General features: G+C 42.5%; 1 protein-coding gene and 1 long non-coding RNA gene across 4 annotated transcripts in view; one reads left to right on the top strand and one right to left on the bottom strand.

Moving 5' to 3' along the window:
- LOC144680686 (uncharacterized) overlaps positions 1 to 25,433 on the top strand; it is a 462,270-nt gene that overhangs the window by 162,943 nt on the left and 273,894 nt on the right. The gene's annotated exons all lie outside the window — the stretch shown is intronic.
- LOC144680682 (muscular LMNA-interacting protein-like) overlaps positions 1 to 25,433 on the bottom strand; it is a 234,053-nt gene that overhangs the window by 198,584 nt on the left and 10,036 nt on the right. For 2 of the 3 annotated variants that reach the window (XM_078541929.1, XM_078541930.1), the window contains exons 4-6: positions 20,602 to 20,679; positions 11,169 to 11,450; positions 10,286 to 10,378 (exon numbers count right to left, since the gene is read on the bottom strand). In XM_078541929.1, coding sequence (XP_078398055.1) covers positions 10,286 to 10,378; positions 11,169 to 11,450; positions 20,602 to 20,679 — 453 coding nt within the window. Of the gene's footprint in view, positions 1 to 1,380; positions 1,417 to 10,285; positions 10,379 to 11,168; positions 11,451 to 20,601; positions 20,680 to 25,433 lie in introns of those variants that run through there. The other variant, XM_078541928.1, reaches the window with a different exon arrangement.

Here is a 25,433-nt window from a genome sequence, read left to right as displayed (position 1 = left end):
GGGTCGCTCGGGCCACTCAGGGCGCAGAAGACGACCAGCATGCGAAGCTGATAACTAGTCCAGCATGACAATGCAGCACCTAGTCGAATAAGCCGCTGAGTTATTTTACAAATTTAATAAGAATTAAAACCGATATATGGCAGTTTATATAAATGTCCGACTTTCGGACATCTCCAGGTTTTCAGGTTGCCAGAATTGAGACACTGTACCTGTACATCATCCATTTCTTAAAACAGTCAGTTGCTAAAGCCCCATGTGCTAACCTTTGAAATACACCTGGTATTGAAATTCTGCTATGCTGATATTTTGTTGTTAAGAGCCAGCACTCCCTGTTACTGGGCTCGACTCCCATTAATCAAAACTCTAAAGGACTTCTGTCTGTCTAATTTAAAATTTCACTCAACATTGAGTTATTTTAGTAACAGAATATCTATTCCCATCAAGGCACTGAATAGAGACTATTCGAAGTGCCATTTAATTTCAAACGCTAGTGAACATATTGTATTTGATACTGTGTTTGGCACTTGCAGAAAAGTTAAGCTGAGTAAAGGGAACAGAATATCCCAGTAAACAGTTTATACAGGATTCAAGTATATTTCCGAAAGGCATCGGGGTCCTGTGTGTATGGATACCTGTCATGTCCCGATGACTTCATTTTAAATGGGCAGACGGTGAGGGAAGCCACTGTGCCTTTCCAGCCAGGTCAAGGCAGCAGGAAAAGGGTTCGGAGCCAGAAGAGGCCCAAACAAGTGAGTGTTTTTGCTTTCCTGCGAGGCCAGGAGGAGCAGGAGTGCCTCCAAGCCGTGCGGTTTTCTGTCCCTTTCTGCTGACTTTCTGGAATGGGCGGGGAGTCGGCCGGCGGGATTTAAAAGGGGACAGGGAGTCGAGATGCCCTGCCCCTCATTTCAGTAGCAGCATAAGAGACTTTAACTCGCGCTGCTATTCGCCCGCCCAAAACTGGCCCACAGCTAAAATCAGGCCCGGGGTTGGAAAAGGAAATACAATTAGCGAATTAAACTGCCACCCCTCAAAACAGTCACTTGCAGCACTGGTCTACAAATGGCTGGTCTCCAATTTTATTCAAATTTTTCATCGAGGAGGGAAATGTTTCTAGTCCCAGGTACTTTCTACCTAGACAACTAAATTGTGTTGGGCCACTTTCCAGCCAGAGAAAATGAGAAGAGGGCACAAAGAGACTGCCGGCAGCAGGGAAAGATTGGGAAACCCTTGGCTGGTTAGTAGCTATGTGGCGGGGAGAAGATTTTAGGAGGGAAAGGTGGAGAAGAGAGTTGGGGCAGAGGGGGCATTGGGACTTGACTTGTGGGATCTGGAGGAACTCTCCTGCTCTTCCTGGCAGACAAAGGAAAGTTTCACACTTACCTTAGAGGGCCTTTTCTATCTGCCGACCTGCTTCAACCTGGCCAGAAATCCTCAGCATCTCTTCTCAGAGCTCAGTGACTATGCAATCGGGGTGGCATTGACATAATGGGTCCCTGATTTGCACCTCTTGCCTGGATGCTTCATCTGCCTGTAAGTTAAAATCAGAAATGGTGGGAAAGAGTTGTGTTCCAAGCGAGTAAGTTTGATTTTAAAAGTGCCCACCTTCCAGTTTCTACCGAGCAAGTAGAGCTAAAATCAACCCCACATTTTTTTTTATTATGAATTTCTATAAGCCCTCCATGCTCAGAGGTCCAGATGATGGCAGTTTGTTCAAAGAGCACTATTATTGTGATTGAACACCCCCCGTGTAATTTGAACTTGACCGATGCATTTTCTTGATTTGCTTACCGCTGGATTGAAACCAGATCCTGAGTTGTGATGTTATTCCATGACGGAGCCACAGTTCACATTCTTGATCCAGCTGGTGCTGTCAGTCTTTTTGTCTGCCAGCACTGACTCTGTATTTGCTGTAGGGGAGGGACAGAGGGCTAACAGGGTGAAGGTAAAGTTGTAGCCAGGTACTAGTAACTTGAACCATATGTACAAAGCCAGGACAGTCTTTATCAGAGATTTCTAATGTGCTACTTACAAATCTCTTTTTCCTCCACTTGCTATTTAGCTAAAATCCTTTCTTTTTCCAGAGTTAATTCAGGGCTAATCAGTTCTAGGTAACCCTCAGGTTCAAGGTAGTTCTCTTGTTAACCACTGGTCCTTTTAACTTTCCAAACAAACCATTCTGAAACCTCATTTCTTTGCAAACTATATTCTGGAGTGAAATCATCATGATGCTCCAGTGAAAGACTGCATCTAACCTGTTATATATCTCAACCAAATAACTCACAAAGGCTTCATTAATTGCAGACACTTTGACCGACAGTATATGGCAGAAATATTTTTGCATGATGTTTTCATGAGTCAATTGTGCTTTGGCAGAAAAACTCCAAGAAGAATAGTTTAGGCTTTGCTCAAATCAATTGGAAGGGGACCAGTGTTTTGAAGTATTCGCATTTTCAGGCCACCACAGGCCTTTGTTTTGAGAGAAGATTTCTCGTTAAGCTGTTGCTAAAAATTTAAGGGCCTAATTTCCTGAAGAATGACACTGCATTTTGAGATATTAATTTCTTTCCTGTGTTTCCTCATTCACGTGCTGGAGGTGCCCCAACTTTTTTGTCAGTTGACAAATCTGTTAGGGCTTAGGTGAATTTGATCTGAAAGTCACAATGGCTGACATAACAATATATGGGTAAATTGGAACCTGACCTGTGGCAAACCATGGTATGCTTGTGAGAGGTGACTTTGGACCTATGGTTCCCAAAGTTCTCCAACACTAGGGCTTTCCTCATGTCATTTCTGGCTCTGTTCCAGACAAATTAAGAGGGATTGATTGCTGCGATTAGTCAACAGTTCCATTATCATGCGACTACCAGGATGGTAGAAGGCAAATCAGATGGGCCCTCGGTCATTTAGCAATTCCTATTTCCATATTAATGTCCACTTTTTGTGGCTGACTGTTCCAACTTTCAAGCACTATTCCCAAATGCCCTCCACACCTAAAACTGATAACGCTGAAACATATTTTTGGAGTTACGGGAAAAGGTGAAACAAGTCGGAAATGCTTAACTTTTTTTACATCTGGGTTAGCACTTGTTTTTGATGCGATAGAGTTTTTATTTCTTGGTGTTATAGAATTTAACAGGAAAAATTACTGGACCAAATTTAATTAACTTGTAGCTCTTTTAGTTTATAATCTCATTCCATGATTCTCCTATCTGGAATTTGCAAAATATACCTGCTTACCCATTGCTAATGATTCATTTCATTATTTTAAAATCTTGAATACCACACCGTCTGCCAGCTCTTGCAAGAAGCTGTGGAAAGAACTTTTAAACAAGGGAAAGGAAATTGTTTAAAATATGTTTATATAAAAGGCACATCAATACTCTTAGATGGTTATATATTATTAAAAAGGAAAAACTATTTAGATGGAATATTAAAAGGGTAAAAAAAATCTCAGAATGACAGGAAAGGAAGATAGTACACAGTTCTCACTGTAACTGTCCAAATTTATCAAGAGCCAAATTCACATCAGTTTACATAGCTGACCTTTTCAAGCCTGAAAGCAAAATTGAAAAAATAACTAACACCTTTCAAGACCTCAGGATATCCCAAAGTGCTTTACAGACATTGAAATGCTTCAAAAGTGTATCCATTGTTGTAATGTTGGAAATCCGGCAGCCAATTTGCACACAGCAAGCTCCCACAAAGTGATGATGACCAGATAACATGTTTTAGTGACATTGGTTGAGGGATAAACATTGGCCAGGACACCAGGGATGGCTCTCCTATTGTTCTTCGTAATAGTGCTACAGGATCTTTTGCGGTCACCTGAGAGGACAGACGGGGCCTCGATTTAACATCCATCCAAAACACGGCTCCTGTAACAGTGCAGTACTCCCTCAGTACTTGCGAGCCCAGTTAATCTAATGACTCAGAAGCAAGAGTGCTTTTTTGTGAATGTTTGTAAATTTTCTGTTTGCAGAAAGTTTGCTTTTGATTTCCACAATTTTAATAACAGCAATTATCAAGATTATTTGGTCATCCTAAGTGACTTGTGCAGGTTTACAATCCCCTCGGGGGTGGCAACCCTCACCTACTTTGCTCAAGTGGCCACTGTCAATGCATGAGGCTCCATTGTAAAGGCTGCAGACTATCCAAGCATGGGGTGCCACAACTGATCCCAGTTCTGAATTCACCCGAAATCTACACACGTACGTACACATTTCAGCCGAAATTAGCATTTGGTGTTCAAAAGAGCGGGTAGTCTAGTTCATTCGCCCCCTCCAGTGGCACTGCAGCCAATTGCTCCCTCTGACATCAGCTAACTTGGCACAGACTGGAGGCTGAACTGTGGGCCTTTCTGTACGACAGAGTTCCACATCAGGCCTGCACATTTACCATCAGGGAAAGACGGTTGCCTTGCCTTTGTTCTCAGTTACTCCATGTCATTCTTCGTGCAATGAAAAACTATTCTGAGAACTCATAAAAGAAAAATTTAGTGAGCTCTTTAGTGCTGCCAACACCTGCTTGTTGGTTATGAGCTAGAGTTAAGCTATAACATAACAGCAGCTTTTTTCTTGCCTCCAGCTCCTGTTTCTAGGCCTGACCTGGCTATTTTCCTTCTTTCCCCTAACCCACACCCATATCCCTGATGATTTCGGAATGAATCAAGTATTGTAAGTATTGCAACCTAATCACTACTAATTGCACAAACCAACAAATCTAAGTATGAAATGAAGTCTCAAAGCTGAATTTAGCTTGTGGCATCTTTAGATTATAACCTCATTCCTCGATTCTTCTGCCCTGATCTTGTGAATTTTACTTCTTTCCTGCATGTTAGTGACTCACTCCATTATTCTAGATTGCACAACACCCTTGGCAGCCCCTTGTGGCCCCCACACCCTCTACGAGAAAAGAGGTTATCACATGGGCTGTGGAGAGAACTAATACAAAACGAAGAGGAAGAGGCGATAATTTTAAATATTCATTTACAAAACGACAGCACGATTGTTTTGATGTTTATATTTTATTCAAAACATTTTAGGTGAAACATGATAAGGGTAAAATCTCAGAATGACAGAAAGAGGGGATAGGACGCAGTTCTCAGTATAACTGCCCAAACCCAGGACAAAGACACACATGTACTAATTATACAACTGGCTTTTACAACCGAGAGTAAAATTATTCATTTTTTGAACATCAATTTAAGGATCAGGATCGAGTCAGCAGGTTTTCTGTTAAAGTTTGTTCTTATGCTTTCATTTTTTTTAAATGAATGCAATTGACTGAATTATTCTGCAGTCCAAAGTGACTTCGGCCGGTGTACAGTCCCACAACTGTCCTTGCCTTTAGTAAAAGTCACAGGCTATCTGACGGTGCAGTGTCATAACTGAGCCCAACTCTGTCCTCCCCCAAAATCCATTTGCACACATGCACATTTCATCAGGGACCAGTGGGTGGCATTCAAAAGAGCAGGTAGCCTAGTTCATTTCCTCCTTCACTGGCACTGTGACTAATTGCCCCCTCTGATATCAGCTAAATCAATACTGACTGGAGGATGAACTGTGGTTCTCTCTGTTCAGCATGGCTGAGTACCACCTCAGGCTTGTACAGTATCAGCAGGGAAGGATGGTAATTGCTTTGCCTTTATTCTCAGTTATTTCATGGCATTCTACATGTGATGAGAAACGATTCCCTGAACTATAAAAGAAAAATCTGGTGAGCTATTTAATGCTGCCAACATCTGTTTGTGTACACATGCTTGGTTACTAGCTGGATCTAAACCATAACATAAGGGCAGTGGAATGAGAAAGGCTAATTCAATCCATCCACTTTGATCCCGTTTCAGGATCTGAGCCGACTCATTTTTCATCTTTCCCCTATCCCACAACCAGACGAAACAGGAGTGAATCCAGTTTTCTCCTAAATGCTTCAATCTAATCAGTAGTTGTGGCGCAAGTGCACAGACTCTACTCAGTTCAATTTAGCTTGTGGAGTTCTTAGATTATAATCTCATGCCCTTTAGGGGAGGCGATGGCATAGTGGTATTGCCACTGGACTAGTAATCCAGAGACCCAGGGTAATGCTCTGGGGACCCGGGTTTGAATCCCATCATGGCAGATGGTGGAATTTGAATTCAATATAAAAAAAAATCTGGAATTAAAAGTCTGATGATGACCATGAAACCATTGCTGATTGTTATAAAAACCCATCTGTTGCATTAATGTCCTTTAGAGAAGGAAATCTACCGTCCTTACCTGGTCTGGTCTACATGTGATTCCAGACCCACAGCAATATGGTTGACTCTTAAATGCCCTCTGAACAAGGGCAATTAGGGATGGGCAATAAGTGCTGGCCTGGCCAGCGACGCCCACATCCCGTGAATGAATTTTTAAAAATTCTCTTATCCTGATTTTGCAACACATTTCCTGTTTACCTTCTTTATTTTAAAATCACAAACCTTACAGCATCCACTGCCGCAATAAACTCTGTGCACAGATCTTTGTCAGCTCTGCTGGAGAGGAGCTTATTGTACAGATGGCAGGGAGATCTATCATAGCCTAACTGGAGAAAACAATTCATTTCTAAATGACTTCATGCAAAAGGCAGACTCGTTTTAGGTGGTCATTTTATTGAAAGAAAGAAAAAAAACATTCAACTTTGGTGAAATATTAAAAGGGTAAAAATATCCCAGAATGAAAGAAATGAACAATTCACTGGCACTGTGACTAATTGCCAGTGTACAATTCGCATTATATTCACATTTTGCACATATGTGATTTATGGGAATCCTTCGAAGTTTTTCATGTGATTGGGTTTTTTTACCCCTTCAAGTTTCTCCCTAATCTCAATAGTAGCCATTCTTCAGGTATGAATTTAGTCAGTGTCGGCAGGAGGCCTAACAGTCGGGCAGGAGTGAGAGGAATGGAGGAATGTCAGCAGAGCTTATCCTGTCCTCACCTGATGGGCACATAGCACAGCTTCCAGCAAAACTCGCTAGACAACAATCAACCAGAGAAACTCAGGCAAATTTTGCCTTGCAAACAAGTGTAAGACCAACTAACTCATTTCAGCACTGCCGAGATTTGCAAACAAGCACAGATCAGGGATCCTTCCCAACCATAGATCCGGAGTGGTTACCATTTTGAAAGGAAAATGGGCACTTCAGCGACATACATCTGATGCAAAAATGTTCACACTGCCCTTCACCACATTTCACAGCCAGTCACATGCTTTAACTTGCTAGCTCCCATTTTTGTTGCTTGAACATGAGACGCAACGACCGAATTTGCAGAAAACAGAAACCATCATTGCAACGCAAAAATGGCACTGGCCGTTATACTGTCACAAGTGTTAAACTTGCCTTCTGCAGATGGTCCCTTTTCAAACTAATAACTTACAGAATAAGGCGGGCCATTTTGTCTACTTGAAAAATGGTGAATCTTTGTGGGAAATGTTTCTTCTTAGTGTGAGGGGCTTAATTTTATAGGGAATAAAATGCGCTATTTAAATAGTCTGAATAATCACTGCTGTCTGAGTTTTCAAATTGTTCCAGGCAATAGTCATCCTGCTCTAATGTTAACTGACTCAATTCCTCATCTGAAGATGAAGGGCAAGTAAGGATAATCCGCGGCATCTTGGGGATAACAGTTAGGATCAGGACAGGAAATGATGAAGCAAGAAAGTCAGGTACAAGTATCAAGGAAAAAAATGAAATACACAAAAGAAGGAAGCAAGACAAAAATAAAATTAAGGAAATTATATTTAAATGACATACTTAACACAGAAACATGAATAATCACATATCAAAAATACCGAAATAATTATACGCAATGGGAGGCAGATGAAGAAATATTTTGAATTTGAATCCACTTCAAATAATTGCTGCATTGCTTTTAAAACCAGTTTGTTGTACATCAATAATGTTTTGATGGCATCTCTATTCTTAATAGATCCTGCCGAGGAATTTGATGCTGACAAAGGTGAGGGAGTGGGGGGGGAATCTGACTGTTAAAAGAAAAACCACACAACATGAATGAAAAGCTGTGGGAGAAGACAAAGCTATGTGAAAATGGAATAATGGCTGAAATCAATTCAACTTTGACCACCTCCTCTCCCCCCCCGCCCCCGCACCCCAACCACCACACCCTCAACCCACTACATTAGCAGTTTTCAGTCATTTAGTCGACTCTTTTCTCACTTTGAAGAGTTAAAAGGGACTAAATTATTTTGGTATCAGTTACATTACACTCAAGAAACCATGCAGGGTTCTCGCTGGTTAAGATCATATTAGTTAACAAAAAAGCAATGTGGAAAGGATAGTAACTTTGATTTGCTTTCATCAAGTGTGGACTGATAATGCTGAAAAATGGAATACTATCCACTCTTCCCACCTAGGACCTCATCAAGCACCGTTCAAGTCGGATTAATTAATTTATTTACAGATTAATTCCAGTTCAAAACTCTCTCCAGGTAGTGCCAACAATTTACTTTGAGTCCAACAATAGCACCAAGCATTAGATGGACATAATGGATACATTAATCTTCCTCTCAGGCCGTGTTGAGTAAGGTTGCTCAGATTAGTTCTGAATTATGGGCAGGTATGTGTGTTGTGAACTACTCCTAGCTAGTAACTGGATGGAGACTTTGTAGCTGCCAGAGAGAAGAGATTCTTGTCCCCCCAGTTTAGACTGATTTTTGAGCTCTGTATTGATGAATGGAACTATGGTGTTCCCACCTAGTATGTCCCACAGTCCCTGTTTGGCAATAAAACGCATCTAAAATTAGCATACAATATACATAGCATATACAACAGCATACAGCTATGCATCAGTAATATCAACATTTGAACTGTAATCAAATGATTTTACCATATAGAGTTAAAGAAATCTACAGCACAAACATTTGATCAGTTTTTCAATCCCTTGTCCCATTCACTGTGAATCTCCCTTCAGTTGGAAGAGAAGATTTGTCTAGCCAATCAGATGCTGCTGTGTGATCACCCTATGCAATTCAAGCTGGTGTCAATTTTTACTCATCCCTTTCTCTCCATCTCCACCCTCTGAGGCGAGAATGCCTAATTCAGGTACTTTTTCTGATCAAGGAGCTGACAGTGAATTAAACCTTCAACCTTTAGGCAGAGAGAAAATGCACTAGACTTCCAAAGGTGTTGGACTGCCTTGTCTGAGAACTACACAAAACATTATTAAATTGTTTTACAGCAGAGTTTTTTTTATATATATCCAGAATGGCAAATGGAGGAATTCATGCAACAAAACCATAAAGCTGCTTGTAAAGAACAAGCTTATAGTTTAATCCTGCACGGGGACGTCTTCCTCATTAAGAGCAAAGACAAAAATACATCATTGGTCATAAATTGCTTACATGGTTCTTGCTCTCTCCACCTTAAATTGTTTAACATCTCTTCTGCTATAATTTTCTCCACTTTAGTTTTCAGATCTAATATTGTAAACTGATTTTTCATTTCCTGATGGTGTTGCTGGTGGGATTGAAAGAATAGTTTTTTCCCCCCTCTAAAAGGTAAATTTTCTCCGCCTGATTTAAATCACTGAACTTAAGTGTAATGTCTACCCAGTGGATTTTGTGCACTGTGTTGGCCAGGTTTCTCAGCCATCAGAAACATCCAGGGAGCAATGTACCCAATGGCTCAGAGATTCCATGCACCACCGGCTGTGGCTTTGATGGGCATAGTTCAGGAAGCTCCCAGGTTCAAACCTCAGTCTTATGCTGAAGTAGCTTCTCTTAGCTGGGATACCAATGGGACAACTGCAATTATGGTCTCTCCATTCCTGAACTGTGGAAGTGGGGATAGATGGAGTGGCTGGAAAATGCAACTGCATGCGCTCTGTTTAAGGACACGATTGGATTTGGGGTATGTTGTCCCATGATTTCCAAATGACAGTTTAATTTCACACATGAGGTGTGCTGCAACTTGTGAAACCTATGTCATCAACCATACTTGACCGTGATGATCATTTAACAATTGATTGAAAAGTACAGATTGTTATGGGGAAAATTATACCTTGGACAATTTTTGATACATAACCTACCAAGACCTTTTCATTACTGTATTGTGCAATGTATAATTAAACATTTTACGATCTAAGTTAATAATTTTGGTAAAGAATTATCAGCATTCCACAGGCGCATAAAGTTGGAACAAAACCGAATGTTATAGTGGTGATCAATGGGATATTTCTATAGTTCTAACACTTCTAAATCTCCAAGGCACAATACCCCAAAATCTTAGGAAAAGGCTGCTACTCACTGGCATTGGATGGTGCACAATGCGGAACAAGGTACTTTTTTGCAGCATTTCACTTGCAGGGTTAACGGTGTGGTTCTTCGATGTCACAGATTCCTAATATAAAAAATTTAAAGGAGGAAAGGCCTATTGAGTTGTTTGTATACTGTATACATTTACACATCAGAGTCTGTAAAAACAAATTGTGCACTGTTCAGCACACTGCTATGATTTTGGAGATGATGTTTGGTGTTTTTTTTTCATTTTGTCCATGCATTGAATAGTTACAGCAAGACTAACCCCTGGGTGGCTGGGCTGTCTGCAGCACCACCTTGTGGAATCAGCAAGCAAAGAACAGAAAGAACATTTTAACTCAATAGCCGCCTTATACAAAGGAACAGCAGCTAGTTTTACTACTGAGGGTTTAGGCAATGGAAGTAACATTGTACTCATTTATTTAACTGTATTGATCTCTTCTTTCCCATGGTCACTAACTCTGCTTCCCCTGATGATTCAAAGTATTGTGGCCTTGAGCCAAACACGACCAGAAAGGCACAAATCCAATCTTTGAGTTGACTGATTTCAGTGTTGAATGTAGTGGTCTGTAAAATTGTCTTCAACACCTTCAAGTGAAGAAGTGAAGGGGACTTCAGCTCAATTGCTATCCAATGACTCCCTAAAATCAGTATGTGTGAAGATATGATAGTTTTCACATGTGCAGATGTTAAGGCATGCCAATGCCCATTTGGCTGTACTCAATAAGTCTCTAGGTGAAGATGACAAGGGAGGAGAATTGAAATGGGAGGCAAGGGGTGGTGGGTGCGGGGTGGTGGGGGGGGGGGGGGGGGTAGAAACTAGCTAAGGTCAAAATTAGTTGACTTCATTCAGGTGCACGAGCTTTACTTACCGTGCTAGTTCCGTTGCATGTAGTTGTCATCTTTCCTTCAAGAAAGATATTCCCTGATTCCGGTTGCTCGGAGCTGGCAGCTGGCTGAGTTATAAAGCAGGGCCGTTCAGTCTGATGAGGTCGAATGGTGTCTGCTTCACCACTGTTCACACTGGGGATAACTGTGTCGTCAATTGTCAACGCCCTGTCCCTCAAAATTAGTATCTTAATTACGGTGCCTGAATTCTTCAAGGCATTCACTGCTTCATGATGGGTAACATTTTGTAGACTTATTCCATTGACCTGCAAAACCAGAGACTTTGTTGCCATTTATTATTATCCATCTTGGAAGATCCTGTAACTAGGGGTTGGTGAATATTACATTATTAAATACAATTGAGCCAATGTTTGTTTGTTCTCCACCTCTTCCTGGCAAGAGCCAAGAAGCAGCTGCACAAAAATTGACAAGGATCAGATCTTGCTGAAATTGCATTGGACGGGTCTTGAGAAAGCCATCCAGCAATCCTGTGGGAGCCTTATTTAAATTTAGGTCCTACAATCCCAATGCGATCTTTGTGGACCAATTGGTGTCACATGTGCATGCCCCACTCATTGACCAATGGTGTGAAGCTGTCTCACCAGTGTCCTTAAGGGGGGCCACTGCAGAACTCCACAGATTTTTTTTCCCTTTTCCCTCATTTGTGACATCAGAAGGAGCAGGAATGTTTTTATCTGGCCAGTCTCTAAACGGCTTCCCTCAGAGCCCTCTCCCCCATTCACCCAAGTCTGTACAGCACGAAGCCTAATTGGCCTATTACCCAGTTTCTATGATCAGCAAGCTGCCTTGAAGCAACGTTCAGCATTCGCAGCTCCCTGGCCGTATGCTTATGAGGCCCGGTCAAAAATGGTTCAGGCCTCTGAGCCTCGCTGTGATAATCGGGAGCAACAGCCACCACCTGCCTGGTTACCACAGCAATTGAAGACAACCGCCCTCCCCCATGCTTATTCCAATAGTGAAGGAGACCTGTGGAACTTAAGAATGTCAGAACTGAGTTATAGAGGTTTCCTGACATATTGAAAAAACATATAACTTCACTTGCACCATTCCAGTTAAAAATATTGGTGTTTGACTTGTGTGTGGAAATTGTTAAATATCAGCAATATACAGTAGTGTGGAGTAACAACTCAGGAAAGGGACAAATGGTGGGCTGTAGACATGACATTAAAGTTGATGATTAAACATTGAAGTGGAGGCAGCAAAGGTCTGTGCATACATGCTTGTTATTACAATGGGATCTCTTTGCAGATTTCTCCAGTTGGATTACGCAAGCACTTTCTTTTCTGTAAATCAGCCATGTAGCAACAACAAAAGTTTTTATTTGCACAATTAACATTCCACAATGCTTTGTGGAAGTTACTGCAAGGATATTGCCATGACGACAGGTTATAGTGTACTGGCAAGGGGAGTCAGCAGACAGCAGTTTGAGGGTGTTTCTTTGGTATATTAAACTGCCTGCGGCTCATTACACAGTGCTTTCACTTGGGTGTTGTCTCACAAACTGTAGCTGGAATAAATGGCACATTCCATGTATGTGAGATAACAGCTATGTGTCGAATTTTGTTCTGGGCCACAAGCACCGTCTAGCAGTAGTTAAAGTTTGCGGCAGAGCTTTATTTGGGAATGATTTGCAGTTATGCAACAGCAGTGACACTATATAAAAGTCAACTTCTGGTTTTCCTTTAAGCACCCTTTGAATATTATATTATGTATATATTAACTACTTAGAATATCATTTAACTGGGTCAGACAAAATTTGAAGAACCGCATTTTAAGATTTGTGAGAGAAACTGCCCGAGGACTGAAATACATTCTGTGCATTTTATTGAATTAAATAAAGCAAACAGAAAAATCCTGAAAACTTGGCAGTAGGAACTATCAAGGCCACAGCATGCTATGAGCTTACCATTTGTTTTCACCTGAAGCTAACCTACCCTACCCATACGAGTCACTCTGAATAATGGGAAAACACTTATCGCACATGTGCTAACATGTCTTGCCAGGAAGGAGCTGAAAACTTCCAATTCCTTCTGAGTACGAGCAGAGAGATGAGACACACTGCAAATAGAGTGATGCTCAAGGATAGGCGCTTGTGTCCCCTTTAAATTGATTTGAGCCACACTTACCCCCTCCTCACATATCCTGATCCTTCCTTTCTCCATTAACCTGTCTAGTTGCCTCTTGAACCCATTGGTACCTTTCACTTCAAGTCTTATTCCACAATCCCTTGCCCTTTGGGATGGGATCAGCCTTTTAAGATCAGCCATGATATTATTGAATGGCAGAGCAGGCTTGAGCAGCCAAATGGTCTACTCCTGTTCCTAATGTTCTTATGTTTGCCTGACTTCCCTCCTTATTGCTAGGTTCCCACTTCTGTGTTAAACTCCAATAGGACATAGATAGGTTGGTGGCAGACAAGTGGCAGATGTAACTTAATGCAAAGAAGCATGAAGTAATTCATTGTGGTAGGAAGAATGGGGAGAAATAATATAAAATAAAGGGTACAATTCTAAAAGTGGGTGCAGGAGCAAAGAGACCGGGATGGGGAGGTCATATGTGCACAAACCATTGACAGCAGCAGGGCAGGCTGAGAACACGATTGAAAAAGCATACAAGTGTAGAGTAAAAGGTTAACATCAGGAGCATATATGATGCTGATGTAATAATGATGTTGAATCACATGACTGAGAAGTAAGAGCGATCTGGAAGGAGAAGCTCCAACCTCATGCCAAGGTCCAAAATGCGTAAACACTTGCTGTAAATAAAGAGTAATAGTTTGAAGAAACTATAGACTCGAGCCGCATAATTTGGGAGAATAGACAATCCCTGAAAACCCCCGTCCAGACCCCGACCACACAACGAAACATGGTAGCAAAGAGTAAAATACCCAGCGAACCTTAAAAAGATACAGGGCTGGCAAGAAAAGAGATCCTCAAAGGAAGGACAAAAGAAAAAAAAATAAGACTCACCACGACGTCATGGGAACATCACAAGAGCATAAGATACAAGTTGAGACACAGACCCAGAGACCGGACAGCAGTGAGAACGGGCCCGAAACAGCAAGCAGCAACACAGAAGCAGGAACAATTCCAGGGCTCAGCAGAAGCAAGGAATCCACACTACCACTCCCAGAGCCGTTTCAGTGTGCAGAAGGCTTGCAACAGGCCCAGAACTGGGACAACTGGAGAAAAAGGTCCACAAGGTAGAGAACTGCTTCAGGATTACACAAAAGAGATCAAGACCACCAGGTCAGTACACTACTTTATGCAGAAGGATGTATCGCTGATGACATGTTAGCAGGATAGGGAACTGATGATGCCTCAACTTCTCACGAAGAAGTCCGACAAGCTTTTGACTCTTATTTCAGTGTCCATTGGAATTTGTTAATAGAGAGGGCTAAATTTAACTTAAGAAAGCAAAGGTCAGGCATTCATCAACAATCTCTATAGGCTGGCTGGGAACTGCAATTATGGAATCTTAAAGGATGAGCTGATTTGCAACAGAATCATAGTTGGGGTTCTAAATAAAGTATTATCAGATCTCTTACAGACAAGAAAGGATTTGACGCTAGTAAAAGCAGTGCAGATTGCAAGGCAAACAAAACTCAGGGATCCCTGTGCGATCTTGGTTGCTGAATTTTTTCAATAATTGTGCCTTCCCTCTGTTGGCCTAGGACCCATACCCTCTCCCTGGGCTTTAGCACTGCTGACTCACGTGCTATATGCCTGTGATTGAAGTTCTAAGCCTGGTTGCTTCTCTGTTCTTCCTCACGCTGTTTTACCATTTCGTGATCATTTGTGGTGATATTGGGTTTGAGTTTGTGTTCTAGAGATGGAAGCTGTGTTCTCAATTTCCTAGTAACTCTGATGGAGAGAAATATTTTTCTAATGGTGAGGTTTGATAACTCAGAAGAGCTAGATTAAGGTCTTTATTTTTCATCAAGAAATCTTTGACAGTTTATACCCCTTTCTCAGCTTCTCCATTCGCTTGCGAATAGCGAGGTGAACTGGTTACATGAACAAGGACATATTTGCAAAATTGTGGAATAGCTCATTAGCAAATTGTGGCCCATTGTCCAGCACTATGATGTCCAGGATGCCATGTGTTGCATGAATTATCTTGAGGGATCCCTGTTCGCATGGATCGCCACCCATTGAGTGAAGATTGAGTGAGACCATTCAGCTTATAAGCCATAAGACAGAAAGCATGCCAAAGTCAAAGCCTGCCAAAACAGGCAAAAGTGTGTCAAAAGCCATTTTGAAATGTCTTCAAGTGGCAGGAACAAACCACACAAGTGAGATGAATGTCCAGCGGGGGTGGCAGGCCGCAACTTAAAAAAAATAGGCCACTTCAAAACTGTTTGTCACTCGAAAATGCAGACCACCTGTAAAAAGTGGGAGAAAATTTTAAAACAGGCCCATCCATGCACAAGAAGTGGGAGAACCACAAGCAAAGGAATTAACCTTCCTGGGGGAGATAAATGATATTGAAAACAACTGTTGGAGTGTTGAACTCGAAGCGGATGCACAATCCACAGAGTTCAAACTAGACACAGGAATAGGGGCTTCTGTTTTATCAGTTGAAGTCAAGTAGCTCAAACAGATTACGTTACAATCCTCATCAATCAAATTATAAGGCCCTGATAGGGCAACTTTAAAAGTCAAAGGCCAACCCATGGCAAATCTGAAATATAAAGACCAAGAAATCCTCGAACCTCTCCCTGTCATTCAAAATCAAAAGTGTTCTCTACTAAGCAGAAAGGCATGTCTAAAACTATAAAGTGGATCAAATTGCTGGTGAGAACTCTAGCTGTATATTTCAAAGTGAATTTCCAAAATTGCTTACAGGCCTAGAGAAATTAAAGACTGAGTACCATATCATCCTACAAGCTGATCCTAAACCAATTTGCCTCTTTACACTGAGGAAAGTCCCTCACCCACTCTTCTGGACAAAGTCAAGGGTGAAATTGGAAAGATGCAGCAACAAAGCGCTATCTCACCTGTCACCATGCCAATGAAATGGTTCAGGAACGGTTATGGTCCCAGAGCCAAACAGCTCTAGAAGAATCTGTGTGGATTTAACTCAACTAAACATCAATGGAATGTGAAATCCACACGATGGCCTTAGCGGATGAGAACTTTGCCAAACTAGCCAAAAGTACTTCATTTACCAAATTGGATGCGAACAGTGGATTTTGGCAGTTGCCTGTGGACAAAGAATCCAGATTGCTGACCACATTTATAACACCATTCGGTCATTATGGTTTCAATAGATTGCCCTTTGAAATAGCGCCGCTCCAGAAATTTTCCAGAGAATGATGTCTCACCCTCGAGAAGGCATGATATGCCATCCATGACTCCATGAGAGCAGAGCATGACCACAGAGCCAGAGCAGTCCTGAGAGTCTTACAGGTTGCAGGCCAAACAGTGAATGAAAACTGTGAGTTCACCAAACCCATGATCAAGTTTCTAGGTCACATAGTACAAGCCACTGGAATCACAGTTGATCCTCAAAAAAATAAAACTACTCAGTTATATTCCTGAGTTGTGGAATTCTCTGAGTTTCAAAGGTTCCTTGAGATGGTCAACCAAGCAGGCAGATTCCCACCAAATTTAGTAGAGGTCAAAGAGCCCTGAGACAGCTGTTGAGACAGGGTCAAGAGTCGTGCTGGAACGTGAACGTGCTTTAAAAAGGATTAAACAACTTTTAATCTCTTCTGAAATCTTGACACATTACAACCCAGAATTATCGACCCTTGTAGCAACAGATGCATCGTCTACAGGTCTAAGCAGTTTTATTTCAAGTGCAGAGAGATGGCAAGTGTAGATCAATCTAATGTGCCTCTAGGTCACTAACAGAAACAGAAAAACAATATGTCTCAATAGAAAAAGAAACATTGGCAACAACGAGGGCATGCAAAAAATTTTCAGGCTACATTATGGAGCTGTGTTTCAAAATCGAAACAGACCATAAGCCACTAGTCACCCTTTTGAACATGAAAACAGTTGCAAAGATGCCGCCCAGAATCCAGTGGTTCAGACTAAGATTGATGAGATATGATTCCATCACAAAGTATGTGCGAGGTAAGTATCAAACAATGGCACACACACTGCCACAAACACAATCAAAAGAAACCAAACAAGAGGATTTAGTCTTCATCAAGGAGGTTGAAGCATAAACATCCTTAATCACTTAGCACTTACCAGCTACTGCAAAAAAGTTGCTGAAAATAAAATAAGCCTAGCAATGAGATGAAGAATGTCTTCAAATCCCCACTAATCCAATACTATGCCAGTGCTTTGGACAGCGCAAGCACATCACTGTCATTGATGATTTCCAAGTCTTCAACAAGAGAATAGTCATACCAAAAACACTTAGGCTTGATATTCTCAAAAGGTTTTACCAAGGTCATCTAAGAATAGCAAAATGTTGTGCGAGAGCGCTGCAATCAGCCGAGCAGCCAGGCTTTACTCACTCTATAGAAAAAATAATTTTTAACCGTCTTACTTGTGCCGTAGATAGCCAAGAACGAAAAGAACCACTGTTACTTCTACTTTTCCATCAATGTCGTGGGAGCACCTGGAAATGGATGTATTGAATTTATGGAGAAAACCTTCCTTGTCATTGATTACTACTCACAATGGATTGAAGTAAACACATTGCATAGTATCACAGCAGAAGCAGTTATCCAATCCCTCAACAGAATTCATGCAACACCTGGCATCCTGGGCATCATAGTGTTCAACAATGGGCCACAATTTGCTAATGAGCTATTCCATAATTCCACAAAGTATGTCGTTGTTCATGAACTAGTTCACCTCTCCATCCTCAAGCGGCTGTAGAAGCTGAGAAAGCGGTGCAAATTGTCAAAGATGTCTTGATGAAAAATAAAAACCTCAATCCAGCTCTTCTGAGTTATCAAACCTCACCATTAGAAAATGGTTTCTCTCCATCAGAGTTACTAATGGGTAGGAGATTGAGAACACAGCTTCCATCTCTAGAACACGAACTCAAACCCAGTATCACCATGAATGATCACGAAAGGGTAAAACAGCGTGAGGAAGAACAGAGAAGTTACCAGGCTTGGAACTTTAATCACAGGCATAGAGCACATGAGTTAACAGTGCTAAAGCCCGGGGAGAGGGTATGGGTCCGAGGCCAACAGAGGGAAGGCACAATTATTGAAAAAATTCCGCAACCAAGATCGCACAGGATTGAGATAGACCAGGGTATCATAAGGAGAAACCACAGCACCTGAATGTTCTTGGAGAAAAAGCCAATAGAAACTTGGGCTTACTACTCAGGTCCTGATGAAGGTGAAAGGCTTCCTTCAAGTTCTATAGTCAACCAGGAGAAGAACACTCACGCTGACAGAAGAGAGAGTACAGGATATCCTCGACCTCAAAAGGAGGTCAAAATGAGATCAGGGAGATTGGTCAAGGCACCTCACGGACTAACCCTATGATGTCTAAGATTTTGCAGGGAGATGTAGGAGGATGTTATTGTGATCAGGATAAATACTTGGAGGGAAATGTCGACTAAAGGGTTAGCATCAGAAGCATACGTGATGCTGATGTAATAATTAAGTCAGATCACATGACTGAGAAGTAAGAGAAATCTGGAAGGAGGAGAAGCTCCAACCTCGTGTGGAGGTCCAAAATGTAAATACTTGCTGTAAATAAAGTGTAATGGTTTTGAGAAGTTACAGACTCAAGCAGCATACTTTGGGAGAATAGACAATCCCCAAAACTCCAGTCTGCACGACAAAACAACAAGCTCCTGCCCTTTATATATAGGGTTATAGAGTACAAAGCAAGGAAGTTCTGAAAACCTGTACAAAATTAGAGAGAGTGCAGAAAAGATTCACAAAAATGTTCCCAGGGATGAAGAACTTTAGTCATGTAGATAGACTGGGAAAGCTGGGGCTGCTCTCTTTGGAGAAAAGAAGGCTGAGAGGAGATTTGATAGATGTATTCAAAATGATGAGGGATCTGTTCCATTACTGGATCAAGAACCAGAGGGCACAGATTTAAGGTAATTGGCAAAAGAAGCAATGGTGATGTGATGAAAAACTTTTTCACGCAGCAAGTGGTTAGGATCTGGATGCACTGGGTGTGTGGTGGAGGCAGATTCAATTGTGGCTTTCAAAAGAGATTTGGGTTATCTGAAGAGGAAAGATTTGCAGGACCCCTTATGATTTTGAACACCTCTATCAAATCTTCTTCTTGGAGAAGAGAAAGTGAGGGAACAGTCTCAATTTCTCCAATCTATCTACATAACCGAAATTCCTCATTCCCAGAATCATCCTCGTAAATCTTTTCTGAATGCACCCTGTCTAATGCTTCATATCCTTCCTGAAGTATGGTGCCCAGAACTAGACACAATACTCTAGTTGAGGCTGAACAAGTGTTTTGTACTGGTTTACCCTAACTTGCTTGCTTTTGTACTCTATGACCCTATTAATAAAGCCTAGGATTCTGTATGCTTTATTAACTGCTCTCTCAACCTACCCTGCAAGTGTCTCAACTAGCTCCTCTTTCATTTTATTTGACTTGGGTAGCGTCGCCTTCTTTGGTAAAGATGGATGCAAAGTATTAAGAACACAGGACTTTTCATTTAATGTCTTAGCCATGCCCACCGCTTCCATGCACAAATCACTTTTTAGGTCCCTAATCAGTCACACTCCCCCTTTTACCACTCTTATTATTTATAAGCCTATAGGGGACTTTTGGATTTGCTTTTATATTAGCTGCCAGTCTCATCTCATATACAATCTTTGCTTCTCTTACTTGTCTTTTTTTCCAATTCACTGGTGTTCTGGCCAATATTTATCCCTCAACCAACATTACAACAGGTAAGAACATAAGAACTCAGGGCTGGAGTAGGCCAATTGCCCGTTCAAGCCTGCACAGTCATTTAATAAAGTAATTTTTGATCTTCTATTTCAATGCCATCTCCCACATTATACCCATATCCCTTAATTCCCTTAACATCCAAAATTTGATCGATCACTGTCTTGAATACACTCAATGACTGAGCACCCACAGCTCTCTGGCTTAGAGAAGTGCAAAGATTCACAACCCTTTGAGTGATCATTACCTGGTTATTATCACATTGCTTCTTGTGGGAGTTTGCTGTGTGCAAACTGACTGCCACATTTCCTACAGTACAGCAGTGACTACCCTTCAAAAGTACTTCATTAGCTGTCAAGTGCTTTGGGGTGTCCTGAGGTTGTGAAAGGTGCTATGGATATGACAGCTTTTCTTTATCTTTGCCAGATTGTCTTGATAGATTCAAAGAGGGATGTAAACACAGAGATTAGCAGTATTTCTCAAATTCTGCTATTCATGAAAAGGGATTAATCCAAGTTGGTTACAAAGAGTTGCACAAACTTACCTCCAGTACCATATCTCCAACTTGTACGCCAGCAAGATCAGCAGGACCCCCCTTCGATACTTTTGAAATGAAGATTCCCTGGCACAGACAACACTATGAATCATTAATTGTTACATTAATTAGTTTTGCTTTGAAGTCATAAGTTAGCTAACTCAGCCAAACTACAATTACATGCCATAACGAAACCCTCCATGTAAATGTGAGAAGCATTGTGTACATCAAAAGGCAATAAAGATTAGAGCTCTCTTTCTCAAAATGCAAAACCCTTTTCTCTGTAATAAAAACAAAAAAACTGTGGATGCTGGAAATCCAACACAAATAATAAAAAATACCTGGAAAAACTCAGCAGGTCTGGCAGCATCGGCGGAGAAGAGTACAGTTGACATTTCGAGTCCTCATGACCCTTCAACAGAACTAAGTAAAAATAGGAGAGGGGTGAAATATAAGCTGGTATAAGTGGGGTGGGGGAGAAGGGGGGGGGGGTGGTGATTGTTGGGACAAGCAAGCAGTGATAGAAGGAGATAACCAAAAGATGTCACAGACAAAAGAACAAAGAGGTGTTGAAGGTAGTGATATTATCTAACAGAATGTGCTAATTAAGAATGGATAGCAGGACAAGCAAGATAGCTCTAGTGGGGGTGGGGTGAAATAAGACTAAAAGGGTATAAAAGGTATAGATAAATGATCGGTGGAATATATTAAAAATAATGGAAATAGGTGGGAAAAGAAAAATCTATATAAATTTTTGGAAAAAACAAGGAGGAGGGGGAAGAAACAGAAAGGGGGTGGGGATGGAGGAGGGAGTTTAAGATCTAAAATTGTTGAACGCAATATTCAATCCGGAAGGCTGTAAAGTGCCTAGACGGAAGATGAGGTGCTGTTCCTCCAGTTTGCGTTGAGCTTCACTGCAACAATGCAGCAAGCCAAGGACAGACATGTGGGCAAGAGAGCAGGGTGGAGTGTTAAAATGGCAAGCGACAGGGAGGTCTGGGTTATGCTTGCGAACAGACCAAAGGTGTTCCGCAAAGCGGTCACCCAGTCTGCGTTTGGTCTCTCCAATGTAGAGGAAACCGCATTGGGAGCAACGAATGCAGTAGACTAAGTTGAAGGAAATGCAAGTGAAATGCTGCTTCACTTGAAAGGAGTGTTTGGGCCCTTGGACGGTGAGGAGAGAGGAAGTGAAGGGGCAGGTGTTGCATATCTTGCGTTTGCATGGGGAGGTGCCGTAGGAGGGGGTTGAGGAGTAGGGGGAGATGGAGGAGTGGACCAGGGTGTCACGGAGGGAACGATCCATACGGAATGCCGCCGGGGGGGGGGGTGAAGGGAAGATGTGTTTGGTGGTGGCATCATGCTGGAGTTGGCGGAAATGGCGGAGGATGATCCTTTGAATGCGGAGGCTGGTGGGGTGATAAGTGAGGACAAGGGGGACCCTATCATGTTTCTGGGAGGGAGGAGAAGGCATGAGGGCGGATGCGCGGGAGATGGGCTGGACACGGTTGCGGGCCCTGTCAACTACCGTGGGTGGAAAACCTTGGTTAAGGAAGAAGGAGGACATGTCAGAGGAACTGTTTTTGAAGGTAGCATCGTCAGAACAGATGCGACGGAGGCGAAGGAACTGAGAGAATGGGATGGAGTCCTTACAGGAAGCGGGGTGTGAGGAGCTGTAGTCGAGGTAGCTGTGGGAGTCGGTAGGCTTGTAATGGATATTGGTGGACAGTTGGACAGTCAACTCGCAGACACTTCCTCCTACCTCTCCCTGGACCATGAATCCACCACTGAACATCAAGCCATTGTTTCCAGGACTGTCACTGACCTCATCTCCTCTGGAGATCTTCCTTCCACAGCTTCCAACCTGATAGTCGCCCAACCTCGGACGGCCCGCTTCTACCTCCTACCCAAAATCCACAAACAGAACTGTCCCGGCAGACCGATCGTGTCAGCCTGTTCCTGCCCCACGGAAGTCATTTCTCGCTATCTTGACTCCCTTCTCTCTCCCCTTGTTCAGTCCCTTCCCACCTCCATCCGTGATTCCTCTGACACCTTACATCACATCAACAATTTCCAGTTCCCTGGCCCCAACCGCCTCCTCTTCACCATAGACGTCCAATCCCTCTACACCTCCATCACCCACTAGGATGGTCTGAGGGCTCTCAGCTTCTTCCTCGAACAGAGGCCCGAACAATCCCCATCCACCACTACTCTCCTCCGTCTGGCTGAACTTGTTTTCACATTGAACAATTTCTCCTTTAACTCCTCCAAATAAAAGGTGTGGCTATGGGTACCCGCATGGGCCCAGCTATGCCTGTCACTTTATGGGGTATGTGGAACATTCCTTGTTCCAGTCCTACTCCGGCCCCCTCCCACAACTCTTTCTCCGGTACATCGGTGATTACTTCGGTGCTGCTTCATGCTCTCGTTGGGACCTGTGAAAATTTATTAATTTTGCTTCCAATCTCCACCCCTCCATCATTTTCACATGGTCCATCTCTGAAACTTCCCTTCCCTTCCTTGACCTCTCTGTCTCAATTTCTGGTGATAGACTGTCCACCAATATCCATTACAAGCCTACCGACTCCCACAACTACCTCGACTACAGGTCCTCACACCCCGCTTCCTGTAAGGACTCCATCCCATTCTCTCAGTTCCTTCGCCTCCGTCGCATCTGTTCTGATGATGCTACCTTCAAAAACAGTTCCTCTGACATGTCCTCCTTCTTCCTTAACCAAGGTTTTCCACCCACGGTAGTTGACAGGGCCCCCAACTGTGTCCAGCCCATCTCCCGCGCATCCGCCCTCATGCCTTCTCCTCCCTCCCAGAAACATGATAGGGTCCCCCTTGTCCTCACTTATCACCCCACCAGCCTCCGCATTCAAAGGATCATCCTCCACCATTTCCGCCAACTCCAGCATAATGCCACCACCAAACACATCTTCCCTTCACCCCCCCTGGCGGCATTCCATAGGGATCGTTCCCTCCGTGACACCCTGGTCCATTCCTCCATCACTCCCTACTCCTCAACCCCCTCCTACGACACCTCCCCATGCAAAAGCAAGATATGCAACACCTGCCCCTTCACTTCCTCTCTCCCCACCGTCCAAGGGCCCAAACACTCCTTTCAAGTGAAGCAGCATTTCACTTGCATTTCCTTCAACTTAGTCTACTGCATTCGTTGCTCCCAATGCGGTTTCCTCTACATTGGAGAGACCAAACGCAGACTGGGTGACCGCTTTGCGGAACACCTTCGGTCTGTCCGCAAGCATAACCCAGACCTCCCTGTCGCTTGCCATTTTAACACTCCACCATGCTCTCTTGCCCACATGTCTGTCCTTGGCTTGCTGCATTGTTGCAGTGAAGCTCAACGCAAACTGGAGGAACAGCACCTCATCTTCCGTCTAGGCACTTTACAGCCTTCCGGATTGAATATTGAGTTCAACAATTTTAGATCTTAAACTCCCTCCTCCATCCCCACCCCCTTTCCGTTTCTTCCCCCCTTCCTTGTTTTTTCCAAAAATTTATATAGATTTTTCTTTTCCCACCTATTTCCATTATTTTTAATATATTCCACCGATCATTTATCTGTACCTTTTATGCCCTTTCAGTCTTATTTCACCCCACCCCTACTAGAGCTATCTTGCTTGTCCTGCTATCCATTCTTAATTAGCACATTCTGTTAGATAATATCACCATCTTCAACACCTCTTTGTTCTTTTGTCTGTGACATCTTTTGGTTATCTCCACCTATCACTGCTTGCTTGTCCCAACAACCATCACCACCCGCCACCCCCCCCCCCACCCCAGCTTATATTTCACCCCTCTCCTATTTTTACTTAGTTCTGTTGAAGGGTCATGAGGACTCGAAATGTCAACTGTACTCTTCTCCGCCGATGCTGCCAGACCTGCTGAGTTTTTCCAGGTATTTTTTATCCCGTTTCTCTGTATCCCCTCATGTAACAAAACAGCATGTTCACACCCAGCAGCTGTCCACAGACAAGATTTTACAATTGTCTCCGGATTGCAGTTTCAGCAGCCTACAGTACTTACACCCAATCATACTTAAGATAAGGGAGAAATTTCAAAGCCTCTGATTAGTTACCTCCATCAGGAGATTGTAAAACACAGAGTTACTGCCAGTACAAATTACACAGTCTTAAGCCAAACAGAGCAGGAAAGTTTAATGTCCGATTACCAGTCTGCTCTGATCTCAGCCGTTCTGGCAATAGGGACATGACAATTGACCTCAATTTATCTAGAATATGGCTACACACCTGAAGCAGTATTTGGATGTAGTTAAGACAGGAGAAACACACCTTTTATGTTAACCAAGGGGAAGTGCAACAATGGGCAGCAGATTTTTTTTTTAGGTAAATACCACCTAATAAATTCTGAGTATTTTATTTATCTTTGTCTGCAGATAGCTTTTACTGGGATTGACCATGTTTAGCTAGTGTGAGGGACTAAGGGACTCACATAGTATATTTTTATTTTTCTCAAATTTTTAAAACTGACAAAAGACCTTTAAAATGGCTGAAACTGTGCCTCTCACTGGCCCCTGAACAAAAGAAGCCACTTGGCAGTTTTAGAAAAACTGGCACCTCATTATCTCTGTGGAGGCACTAATGATCCCCTGTGGACTATACAACCCAACTTCAAAGAAAAGCCATCTGAATTTAGCAACCCAGGCTGGCCAGAAGGAGATGGATCATCTGCTAAGACAAAGGCCCCACAACTTTCCTTTCAGTTCCTAATGGCTAAGATTCTTTAGAATTCAGATAATGGATACACAATCTTTGTCAAAGATGGTGGAGAGGTTGGAGTCTTGTGACTAGGGCCTT

This window comes from Cetorhinus maximus, chromosome 5 (genome assembly GCF_964194155.1).
Source record: "Cetorhinus maximus chromosome 5, sCetMax3.hap1.1, whole genome shotgun sequence".
In the NCBI taxonomy this organism is placed as follows: Eukaryota; Metazoa; Chordata; class Chondrichthyes; order Lamniformes; family Cetorhinidae; genus Cetorhinus; species Cetorhinus maximus.
This window is presented reverse-complemented; position numbering and strand designations above follow the sequence as displayed.